This window comes from Cucurbita pepo, chromosome LG03 (assembly GCF_002806865.2).
Source record: "Cucurbita pepo subsp. pepo cultivar mu-cu-16 chromosome LG03, ASM280686v2, whole genome shotgun sequence".
NCBI classification, from domain to species: Eukaryota; Viridiplantae; Streptophyta; class Magnoliopsida; order Cucurbitales; family Cucurbitaceae; genus Cucurbita; species Cucurbita pepo.
Window position 1 is genome coordinate 1,739,886 of NC_036640.1, and position 13,056 is coordinate 1,752,941.

The 13,056-nt window shown below is 34.0% G+C and overlaps 2 protein-coding genes across 3 annotated transcripts; both read right to left on the bottom strand.

Annotated features, from left to right (window-relative positions):
- Positions 1-6,574: 6,574 nt before the first annotated feature.
- Positions 6,575-10,978, bottom strand: LOC111790705 (calcium-dependent protein kinase 20-like). 2 transcript variants are annotated; one of them, XM_023671727.1, is made up of 7 exons: positions 10,797-10,978; positions 8,590-8,733; positions 8,334-8,486; positions 7,959-8,074; positions 7,480-7,647; positions 7,042-7,266; positions 6,575-6,924 (listed from the first exon to the last, which is right to left on the bottom strand). In XM_023671727.1, exons 1-7 carry the CDS (start codon positions 10,852-10,854, stop codon positions 6,859-6,861), a joined length of 930 nt encoding a protein of 309 aa, XP_023527495.1. In that variant the 5' UTR covers positions 10,855-10,978; the 3' UTR covers positions 6,575-6,858. The 2 variants fall into 2 exon arrangements, with proteins under 2 accessions (XP_023527495.1, XP_023527494.1); XM_023671726.1 differs by having other exon boundaries at positions 9,448-10,978.
- A 732-nt stretch (positions 10,979-11,710) lies between these two features.
- Positions 11,711-12,858, bottom strand: LOC111791674 (F-box protein At5g49610-like). Its single transcript, XM_023673113.1, has 2 exons — positions 11,850-12,858; positions 11,711-11,766 (listed from the first exon to the last, which is right to left on the bottom strand). Exons 1-2 carry the CDS (start codon positions 12,856-12,858, stop codon positions 11,711-11,713), a joined length of 1,065 nt encoding a protein of 354 aa, XP_023528881.1.
- Positions 12,859-13,056: the final 198 nt, after the last annotated feature.

Genomic DNA, 13,056 nt, shown 5'->3' on the forward strand with positions numbered 1-13,056 from the left:
GAATTTTCGTATTTAGTAGCCCTCGAATTTATCGCTTACCGAGACGAAGGGCATGATTGAAAAATGTTACAACTTAAGGGACTAAATTGAAAAGAAAAAAAAAAAACAGATGAGACAAGTTTAACACATGTTAATATGGTCGTGATGGAACACGCTTTCTACGGACACGATTTTGGTTTCGAAGTTAGGGTTTTGAGGCGGATTAAGGGAAAGGTTTATTGATTAATTTGAATTTAAGGGGAAAAGAATCAAAATTGTGTTTGAGTTTGAGGTCCCTTTTGGTGGCCAAATGTGAGGCCATTCTTTCTTCTTACATTACCTCTCCACAAAGGAACTCAACAAAGCTTTTGGAAGCTTGTTTTCATCCACTTGATGTTTTTTTTTTTTTTTAATTATGATATCTTGTACATAAGTGTACATACACCCAATAAATATTTTTTTTAATTAACTTTTAAAAATTAATAATATATTGACAAATAATTAAAAAAGTCTAAATATATTATACAAATTTAAAGATTTATTAAACATAAAAAAAAAAAAATCAAAATTACGGGACTAAATTTATAATTTAATTAAGAAATTAGAGGTAAAATCCATTGGTTTAAAATTTGTGTCATCAACAAGGAATGAGTCGTGCCATTAAGATCTTATCCACTCATCATTAAACACATATCCTCTCCGTCTTTAATACCTCATATTATATCTAAGTCTCTAGAACTTTTCTAGAATCTCAAATTTTAGACGGGTTAAATTATATCCTAACTCTACTTTAGTATAATTAAAAATCAATATTTATATTCGAGAGAATCAAAACTATGCACGAAATTACTCGTGTTCATGGATCGTTTAATGTTTAGGTATCAGTAATAATCTTCCCACCTTGTTATGACTTCTCCTTCCTTTAGATAATAAGGTTCAGTGGACTTTTTGAGACGTTACTGGTAGTGAACCGCTCACGTCGTCGCGATTCAGACACTTCACCGAATCATTCAATCAGTAGGAGAGCTGGATGGTGTGTACAAAAGGTAGTCAACAATGACTCGCTGATAAATTTCATCTAAAATTAGAAAGTCCTAGTAGGACTTAAACTTACGATGAGGATAAGAATTACTAAATGTATGTTATAGCCAAATTCATTTTAATGTGGGAACGAAATAAAATATATAATAATTGAGAGAGTTTTGAGTGAATAAATATCATTGTTTAGTTATTACTAACTTAACATTAATTAATAATTACACTAATTAAATAACATTAACAAAGATTTACCATAAATAATAGATATTAATCTTTAGAGTTGATGGATTTGTTTGGCCATAAATGCTTATTGGGTTATAATGGGGATACAACTTTGACTCTTGATAATTAATGTAAAAAGTAACCCATTATTCAAACTTAAATTCAATCAACTAAAATATAATATTTTATTTCTTGGTGGCCAAATTTAAATTTGGCCGTTCACGGTTTATCGAGTTCCTTATCTTTAAAAAAATGCACAATATTAAAAGTTCATTAATTGACTAATCGAAAAAAACAATGCCCGAGAGGAAAAAACAGATGACGACAGTGACCAGTAAAAAAGAAGATAACAAATAGACCAGAAGAAACAAAAAACGAAAGGAAAATAGTTCATCTCGTAATTAAACGAATAAAATAAAATAATATTTATGAACCTTTTGACAATTAATGCAAAAAGTAATGAATATAATTTTTTTTTTTAACTTATTATTTATTTATTAAATATTAAGAAAATGGTGGGGGTAGTGAAGAGTAAAATATAAAAGAGGAAAATTATAGAGCTAATGGTAAGCACTAAGAGATGTCTTTTGATTGAGTGATTGCTCATCCTCCACCCACCACAATCTGCCACGTTTCACCCTTTAATTATTAATATTTTTTTAAATCCTTTTATTTAATTACTAAATTTTAAAATATTTCTTAGTAATATTTTTAGATTTAGTAATCTAAAGCTCAAAATTAAAAAATAAATACAAAATTTAATGAGATTAGTGATGTTATAATTAAATTTTAAATATAATTTAATGATTATCATTAACGAGAAGGGTCCTCGTATATACGATTCTACTCCGACAAAATAAGCGAGTTAAATTTAAAAAATAAAATATAAAAATTGAGAAATAGAAATATGAATTTTAATAAATAAAAAAAAAATAATAAATGGATAAACAAGAATTGAGAGATGAAAAGTACCAAGTGGGAAAAGGCAAAGAGTTGTCGTTTTGATAGGTAATGCCAAAGCAAACGCATTTAAAACCCCACCCATCAATTATTTTATTTATTTTATTTTTTTTGTAATTTATTATTTATTATTATTATTATTATTATTATTATTATTTGGTTCGAAAAATCTAAACAGAAAAGCCGGTGCCCGATTCATCAGGTAATACCACGTGACAGGGACGTGACCTTCTTCTCTGTCACCGGCCCCTCCATTTTTTATAAATTAAATTAATAAACTTGGTCTATAAATTGTATCTATTTAGTCTGTGTTGAATATATTTATAAATTTTAAAGGTTGTAATTAATTTTGTATATAGTGGGTTATATGTCATTGATTAATGTAAAGAATAAAAATATTTTTTTAATTATATAGTATGTTATTATGCATTGATTCATGTAAAGAATAATTTTATTTTTTTTAATTAGAAAGGAAAAGAAAACTTTATTCCAAATAATTATCACTCCTAGCTTTAAATATCTTTGGCATTGACTTGTACAGAAAAATATATTTTAAGTCTTTTAAAATTCGAAAAAAAAGGAAAAAGAAAAAAGAAAATGGAAGCCAGCTTACCCGTCATTCTCTTGCCACGTTTCAGGATTAGAAAGAACGAATTGTTACGTGACAGCTAAAATAGGGTGACTGGTTGTCAGTCATCACCGGAACATCGACACGTGGCGAAAGGATAACGGAATTTGAACGTGGTCCTTCCACGTGGATTTATAGATCACGCATTTAGGATGGGACGTTTAATCGTATCTTCTTTTTTGAAAAAAAAAGGAAATATGTGTTTTTTTTATTTTTTTTGCCAAACGATATCTTTTTGGCTTTCGTTATCAAGATTTGACTATTTTTGGTATATTTTTAATTTGATTTAATTTGATTTAATTTATTTAAAAAGCACTAAATTGTTTGTAGTGGGATTGGAATTTTAAAACATTTGTCTCCAATTTTAGTGCAATCAATCAATCAATTCAAAGGTTTGCCCAATTGTCAAATTTCGTATTTAGGTTTAATTACTACAATTTTATCAAGTCAACATAATTGTTTTTCTTTTTTCTTTTTCCAAAATTTCTAAAAAACATTTATTTCCCTTTTGCTAATAATTTTTTAAAATGATAATTGATGTTTTTATTTATAGACATAACCTATTTAAAATAGCAATTTTAAAAACATAAAGTATTTTAAAACATATATCTCATTATATTCAATTACCAAAAAAAAAAAAAAAACTTTAAGCTTTTAAAGTTTTTGCCATGTTTTGGAAAATGAAGTAAATAGAGTCATTTTTAGGTAAACAATCTACTTTAAATTCCCATATCCAAATTTCATCTCTAAATTTTTAATTTTGTTTGAGGTTAATACTAAATCATTTAGATATATTAGTACATAAATTCAAAACTACATCATTAATGTGTTGAAAACATAAAAATTGATGATTAAAATGATTGATTTATAAAATTCCCATTAAAAATATATATTTTCAGTATAGAAATTAAAATAGCATTCTCCAATCAAAATATTTTCTATCCAGAATTTTTTCCCGATCTATAATATAATTAAACAGATATTTGAAGGATCAAAATAGATATTTGAAAAGTTTAAAGAAAAAAATTAAACAGATTTAAAACAAGATTAGTATTCAAAATCTTAAGCTACCAAAGCTATGTTATGAAAAAAAATATAAAATTGAACCTACTCACACGATCTAACCCACAAAATTTTACCATACGACAAAATTCAATCAAATTTTAACTTTATTTTTCATTCTCAATATCCTCGCCTAATATGTAGATTTGACAGGAGACTCGTTCTAAATTACTATAAAATTTTGACGATCAAGTGCAAAGGACCGATATAAATACTACAAATATCCATTAATAATAATGATAATTACAAGAGAAAATAATTAAAACGTTCAACAATATCCAGTCATTAATTGTACGAGAAAAGGAAAAGAATTAGAAAGTTAAGAAACCTACTTTTAGGTGACTTACTTGACTTATCACATGCAAAGCCAAAGGCGATGAAGGCCACCAAGAGGCATCATCATCCACATGACATGTGTGGACTTGGAAGCACCAACCAAAGAAGAGATAGCTTCGAATAATTCTCTGCAAACATGATCATTAGAGAAGGATGTTCTAACAAACAACATCAAGTTAAAACCATTCTAAATCAAACAGTGCTTAGTAGCAAACTAAGATTTGAAATCAAGGCCACACAATTCAGAATAGGCATTGTTTCGGGTTGTGTTCTGGTTGTTCTAGTTAAGAACGCCTGCGTCCTGACGTTTTTGTGCAATAAACCACTCCGGCCAAAGACTAGTGATCGGTGGTCCTGCGAGACAATATTTTTAAAAATTCACTATTCAAAGATGTTTTTTTTGTAATCCAGGGACCTTATGCATTTGTCAAAAGTGTGTAGGTCACAACACTGCTTTTTCCTTCTGTGTATATTAAATGTGGAAAGTTTTTGATGATATGGAGGAAAGAAACAGCAACAAAATGGTTCATATGGTGCAGAGTTGAAATGACAAACAGAAAGGTAACTGGTTAGAAGGTGACAGTGGTTGGTGGGGATTGGACAACTTTTTTCATTGCCTCCTCCCACTTTCATCCGCTGGAAAGAGGCTTGAAAATGAAGGGAAAACCCAACTGTATTGAGGTTATTGAAAAGTAAAAAGAAAAGGCCAGTTATGTGAAAAAGAAGAAAGACTGAAAGAAAGAAGAAAAAGGAAGAAAAAAATAGTGTTAGGTCAGAGATCATGTGCTATTTAGTCCACAACAAAAAAATCATGTGCTTCAGCCAGCCATGACTGAAGGAGAGATGCCCTTGGTTATTAAGGTAAACATGGGATTTAAAACTGAAAAGTATCCATTAATATTCAGATCCAGATAAGAGCGTGAGATTATGATATCAAAATTACCTGAAACAAAATAAACGAGATGCATAATCCACACTATAAGCCAGCTCAATTATATAATACAACTTACACAAGTTTTGAGAATCTCTCAAGAATGGATCAGTCAATTTCAACGAAGAACTCCTAAATTTGTAAGCTTCAACTCAATTTCAGGGTAGAATTTTACCTTTCAGATCCTTGGCAAATTAGCCTTACGGTACCTTTGTGAACTGTTGCAAGTAAATGATATAGCTTAACGTTTACGAAAACCTTCCACATATGCAAGAAACTCTACCAGCTTTTGTCGACCATCCACAGTCAGAAAAGCTTATCAAACATAAAATTGACCACAGTGAAGTACTAACATTTATTGGCACATGGTTATTGCCGGACACCTAGAGTTAATAAAACAATGCATGTACATGCTTGTAATACGACAAATAACAACGAAACGAAACTCATATGAGCGTGCTATGCAACTTTATGGATAGCTGGTACATTATTTGAGTCAATACAGGGGCAAGATGAATGATATGTCTTGATGCCAGACAAAAAAACCAAACAAATACAGGTTTTACACGCCTTGTCGTGTTAGCATGTCACCCGTTGTCATCTTATCAAGGGCACTGATAATTGAATAAAAGGTTTATATACGAATTCTGCCATATCAACAATACATGTTCACAATTAAAAAGCAGACGTGTAGCATTTATGAAAGTAGATGGTTGTGGTAACTAAAACAAAAAGGAAAAACATGGATAACTGTTCTCAAATAGAAGAAACTGTAGATGATGTTAATATAAAAAATAAAAATTAAAGGAATAAACCAGTGGTGCCAGGTTTCACACAAAGGAAGTCACAGCTCGCAGGCAATCTATTAAGAGAAGATGAGAATCATTAGAAGCATAGAACCTGACAAGAAAGCGATATCCCTTCCTTTCCAAAATCACTGAATTGTTATTGTTGCTCCATATCCTGTTCCTCCTTCAATGGTAATTCACATAAGAGGTTGGAAACAAAAAATGGTTTCTGCTGGTAATCCAACATACGTAAAGTATTCATTATATCTTGAGCTCTCAATTACACCCATCCAGATGTTCAATAAACAAGGAAGGATTCTAGTCCCCACCCCACCCCCAAAAAAAGAAGAAAGAAGAAAAAAGAAAAGAAAAAGGAAGAAAATCATGTTCATTATCTCAGACGATATCTTATAGTTAAAGAGAAGAACTTACGTGAAGATACTCGATGAGGCAGTGTTGTAGTAATTCTCAAGTCACATGTTGAAACCACTATTATCAGTATCATGTCTTCAGCAAACATAGTCAGTCAACAGTAACTGAGAAGAGTAGTCCTTGTACAATAATAAAAAATAGTACCCCCCATAATCATATAACAAAGAACAAGAATTAAAGAATGATCAGCATTTTCAATTAAAAAACTTGAAATCTATTCCAAATTAATTGCTCAATATAAAACAAATCGATATGGACAAGAAAAACAATAACAGAAACAAGAAACTAACTCTCCCTCTGAAGCCTGTCATCTTTACAAACAGCATTAATTTCAACCTCTAACTATTAAAAAAGAAAATGGTATTGGGCCTACTGGCCAGAAAATAAATAAAAACGTCTTCTTGGTCGGGAACCAGAATTAGGCATGTTAATAGTTAAGCCTAAAGGCCTTCCCTAATTCCAATCGTCACGCAGCTTTACACTCACCTCCGACCAAAACCAGTGTCTTGCATCATAGCCACAAACTCGCTGTAATCTATTCGACCATCCTGAAAAGAAACCAAAGGCATGGCTATAAGAATGGAAGGCAACCCTTCTCTATTTCATAGTCATTCAAGCAAGAAAAGGAGGCAATAAGACTAGATAATCAAGAGGATAAAAATTACATTATCCTGGTCAACTTCGTGCATAATATCTTCTAAGCGGATGTCTGACAAACCGAACTTTTCGCAAGCTTGTTGGAGCTCGTCCTGTGTGATGTATCCACTTCCATCTTTGTCGAAGTATGAGAAGGCAGCAAAGAGATGATCCTCTTTCTGAACCTTGTTTAAATGGAGCATTGCAGCTACAAACTCACCATATTCTATGGTACCACTATTATCGACATCCGCCTGAAATATTGAATTGAAAGAATACTTAAAACCATATGAATCAGAGTATTCAGTAACATTCAGTTCACTGATAACAACCGACTTTCAGGACGTTGGAATGTACCATGAACAATTTATCTCAGTAGATATAATAAAAGAAATATGCGTTATGCTTCCGTAGCGAAAATATTTTTCTCTTAATGTGTAACTATTTTAGAATATAGCATCACTTACAGCTTGCATTAACCCACTAATTTCAGAATCCTTAAGATTAGCGCCCACTCTTTCCAAACCACGCTTCAATTCCTCAAGGGTTATTTGGCCACTATTGTCCGTGTCAATCATCTTAAACATCTCTTTGAGGCCAGCAATTTCCTCTTCAGAAAGGCTCTCTGCAATAACCTACAAATGGACAACAGGTTGAGCAAAGTCCCTCACCGGAATTGAGACATAATCAAAACAATAACCTTCAGAAAGGATCTTGAGCCAGGTTGATGAAAATTTTAGGAAAAAGATCTCAAGCAACGAAAACACAAACTATACATCAAGGAAACATTTTCATAGTTGCTTCATCAAAATTAATTCAAGTCGTAATATGCATTTTTATGTTTGTGAAAAATGTGTTTGATAGATGCACATTCAACACTGCAAGCCATGCCATCTGGCAGTTCGTTGGATCTCATGAATCATAGAGTTGGAAGATGAGCACTCACTCTAATTGCTATTTTCTTGAGCCTGTTCATGGCAGAGAAATGATTCAAACGACTAAGAACAGCTGAATCAAGAGGCTTGTCAGGAGCAACTCCATTAGCTTTCACCCATGGGTGGCCTGCAAAATCACGGCCCTATTAGAAAGCTAACTAAACATACTGACATTGTGATATACTAAGAAACCAGTAAGAATAATTGTTACAGCTAACAAATAACAATGAAAACCATATCATTTTAGATCCATAGTTGAAACCAAATTACAATAATCAAGGATCCACATCGAAGAATCTTAAACTTGAGTTTTCAGAAATTAGTGAAAACTTTTCGGTACTATGGTGAGACAATTATGAGTGCGTGCACCAAAAGATTGAACTTACAAAGCACTTCGTGGGCTGTTAGTCTTTTTTTGGGATCTCGTAGAAGCATTCTCCGCACTAAATCTTTTGCATCCCCAGATATACTAGGCCACGGTTCTGATACAAAGTCAAGGTCACCTTTCAAAACCTGCTCAAATATTCCTTGCTCCGTCTCTGGACACCAAATACAACAAGAATTTTATTTACATAATCTATGTATCTAAAGTTGGTTACCTATGAAAACACTCTTTAGTGGCTGGAAAATCCAGAAACTCACCATCCCAGAACGGAGGCACACCACTTAGTAAAATATATATGATAACTCCAGCGCTCCATACATCACATTCTGGCCCATAAAGCTTCCGCAATACTTCTGGGGCAACATAATAAGGGCTACCAACCACATCCGTGAAAATTTCACCTGAGAAGACACCATTTCCAGTCAGACTAAAAAGGAATCAGATACAGATTGGAGACAAATAACATAATGTTAACGAATAAACCTCTCATTGCAACAAAATTTCTTCCTGAACATCATTATTCATGAAGAATAATCTTAAATTAACGTAATTGTACCATCACAGATTGCCTATACATGCTTCTAACCGTGAAAGTTTATCTAATCGTCAGAAGCAATACCTAACGTGTAACCGCCCAAACCTACAACTAGCAGATATTGTCTCTTTGGACTTTCCTTTTCGAGATCCCCTTCAAGGTTTCTAAAATGTGTCGGTAGGGAGATGTTTCCACACCCTTATAAAGGGTGTTTCGTTCTCCTCTCCAACCGATGTGGGATATCACATAATGTGTCCCTTGAAACAATTATAAGGGTGTTTCGTTCTCCTCTCCAACCGAGGTGGGATATCACATAATGTGTCCCTTGAAACAATCTGACCGAAATATGCAAAGCTTTGCTATACATGTAGTAATTCAAATTTTACAAAAAAAATCATGATACATAAGAAAAAAATTTCACTAGTTAAATGCATATTATTTTGTGAAACCGGGCAAAATCAAACTATTTCATCCAAACAAAACCAACCCAGGCAAGATCTAAAATAATTAACCTTGAGGAGGAGGATTTCGGGAAACTATTGCATCAAACTAAAAGAATCAATTATTATTAAATTGTTACCCGGCCTAAAGAACATGGAGAGCCCAAAATCTATGGTCTTAAGTGCAGACTCTTCTTCTTGACCGATGAAAAGAAAATTTTCTGGTTTTAAATCTCGATGCATGACACCCAAAGAATGACATGCTTCGACAACACCGACTATGGTTCTAGCTAATTCAGCCGCTTTTTTCTCGGTATAGTGGCCCCTCTGTATAATCCTATCAAACAATTCCCCACCTGCACAAAGCTCCATTACAACATGAACTGCCACAGCGTCCTCATAAGCCCCCACAATCTGTATCACATTAGGATGACCAGCTAAATGATGCATTATCTGTATCTCTCTTCGGACGTCCTCCACATCATCTTTCGTGGTCAATTTCCTTTTCGCTATAGATTTGCAGGCAAATTCTTTCCCGGATGTCTTTTCCACACAAAGAAACGTTGTCCCGAACTGCCCTTGTCCGAGCTTCCGCCCCAATGTGTAATGATCCTTAATATTATCTGTTTTTCGCCCTAATACCGAATCAGCTTGAAGCCCTGCGCTCGATACTCTCTTCATAGGAGTGGTCTTCTTCGATCTTGCACCCTCCGGTGCCCTGGTTTCGTTTTTAATCACTCTAGACGACATCTCGCGTTCCACTGCTTTGTGTGATTCATTAGTACGCATTTTCACCTCATTATTACCAATTTTCACCGTTTCAGGCGGCGTATTTTGAACATCACTTTGGGGATCTGAATCCTTGGGAGCATCGGCGTTTTTAGATGAATCAGAACTCCCGTTTGTCTTACTTTTGCTGTCAGTTCCATCCTTGGGTGGAGGAAGGCCATCATCCGGTGGCCGGCTTGGCCATACTGCGGCCGTAACAGATTTCAAGAATCCATTGTTGCCGAGATTTGGTCCTACACATATGTTCCCCATCAATTTACCAATCTCTAATTCCAACATACGAATCGATCCCTAACAATCCCATGAAGGACCAGAGCATTCAATCCGAACCTCCCTAATTAGATCAAATCGCCCCGAAGACATACAACCAATGTCTTCGACTCAAGGATCTCAAAAACTCGATTCGTTAGCCAAAACACATGAAATCAGAAACCACAAACATCCTCAAACATGAATGAAATCATTCAACACGCGAAACGTCGTCCTCTGAAATTTCAAATTCGATCGATGTGTGTATATATAAACAGAGACAAATTAACAATGCGCATCAGCAATCAGATTCGAATTTCAGGAAAAAAAAAAAAAAAAAATGAACAAGAAGACGGAAAACAAAAAGAGAGGAGAATTTGGAGGAAAAGAAAATGGAAGAAAACAAAGGAAAGTGAAAGGAAAATGTTGAATTAGGGAGAAAGGTCGAAACCAAGTGGAGATCGCGGAATTGGTTCCATTCTCTGAAATTGATCATCATCGTCAATCATTCAGCGATGAAAGCTCCTCGATCGATCAACGTTCAAGCTGCGAGCTAACCGAGAAGGAGAGATTATCGCTCAGAAACCTCCATCGATAATTTGTGCATGCATGGTTTTGGTTGAAGGTTCCCCATGTGCCAATTCTTTTTATTTTTTATTTTTTATTTTTTTTCACTATGATTATATTTTAGATATATTTTTGGAATAAGCTACAGCAATTTCTTTTCATTTTATTTTTAAATTTCTGGAAATTTTCCATTTTTATCCTCAAATTCCGAAATATATTCGAAAAATAATATTAAAAAGCTTTTTTTTTATAGAATAAAATAAAAATATTCTCTTAATATATATTTTTTTACCTATACATAGCATTTATTAAACTTGTGCACCACTCAAGCTCTATTAAATTTTATATTTTCATTTCATTCAAAAACTTTATTTAAATTTTTTTAAATTAAAAATATGTTCTCAATCCTATTTCATAAATATTTAAAATTTAAAATTTCCATTATACTCTTAAAAATTTAAAAATATTTCAAAAAAATCCTTAAATTTTTAAAAATTTCATTAACAATACATTTTTTAAAATAACACTACTACTTTAAATAGATAGATAGAATATTAAATTCTAAAATTGTTCTAAAATTTTTAAAAATAACAAACTTTAATTTAAAAAAAATTATAAAATATATAAAAGAACTCGTCAAAACTTTCAAAATTATCATTAATACCAAATTTAAATAAATATTTAAGAGTTATTAATCAAACAAAAACCATTTACAAACCTCAAAAAAAAAAAAAAAAAAAAAAAAAAAAAAAAAAAAAAAAAAAAAAAAAAAAAAAAANAGGACTCGGGCGAAGCAATTTAGCGACAATTGGAGGGTTGGATGAACGTGGCGGCGGAGGGTAATAATCCCACGGCTGAAAATCCGACGTGAAAGGAAAAACCTTAAGCACAGAACCGTAATAATGGGTTCGTTCCAACTGTCGGTAACTGTAATTACCTGTCTCCACATTACAAAACTTCACTTTTTCATTATTTTCCATCGCCATCAAAGTATCTGATCCATACACAGCCGTTGGATTCGACTCCAAAAATTCCCACTTTTTGGTCCAAACCCTTTCCTTGTAATCTTCCATTACCCACAGCTCATTCCGCGCCGCCGCCGGTTCCCTAAACTCACGTATTAGCCCCAACTTCCCTTTGTACTCCACAAGCTTCGTGTGCCAGCTCTTGAACGGCTCGGTTCTTTCCCTAGCCTCCTGCTCCACCGTTATAGCCTCCGGCGCGGCGAAACTCGACCATGTTTCGGAGAGGAAGTCGAACGCAAGTATAGACTTCTCGTCAAAGAATTGCCAATGAGCTAACCCACCAACGACCACAGCCACACAAAACGGCTCGACAAAGCTTAAGCTATTGTCATGAACTAAATCCTCAAGCCGCTTCCACCGCCAAGACTCCGAATCAAAAAGCTCGCGAACGGTGTAGCAAACCGAACGACGTCGTTTCGAGAAGGTTGTATCACGGCATAAACGGATAATTTTGAAGTGGAGAGGATTCGAACGCGTGACGTACATGGCAATATTCAACGTAAAAAACCGCGTCTTGGGAATTGGAATGCGTTGCCATTGCTTTGTGGGGAGTTTACAAATAGTGTAGAGTTGTCTCTGGTGACGTGTCCGGTGGCGGGATTGGAATAAGACGAGGCCGTTGGGAGCGACGGCTAGGACTTGCGGTGACTGGCCGGGGAGGAAGCTCAGGGACAATTCTAACGGCGGCGAGTTGGGTCGGGGGGTGGCGAAAGACAGCACGTGCCTACGCCCGGTGGCGGTGGTTCGTAGGCTTTGGAGGAGGAAGCCGAGTAGGAGGGGTTGGTGATCGGCGGCTAAGGCTTTGAAATAGGAAGTGTAGGTGGCTTGGTTGTGGGATTTTGAGAGGGCTCGGATTTTTCCGACGGCGTGGAAGGGTAAGCGGCTGAGAATATCGAGGATGACGTCGTCAGGAAGTTCCATGTTTGTTATAGAAAATTTACAATAATAAGTGAATTTTTATAGAGGCGTTAGGTAAGAGAGATTAGGAAAATATATTGATGAAAATATCTTGATCTAAGTTTCCAAATTTGTAATTTGAATATCAAATTGCAGATTCTATATTTTAGTTTTGTTTTTTTGGTTAATTAAATTTGAAATATTTAAATGATAAAATTTTAT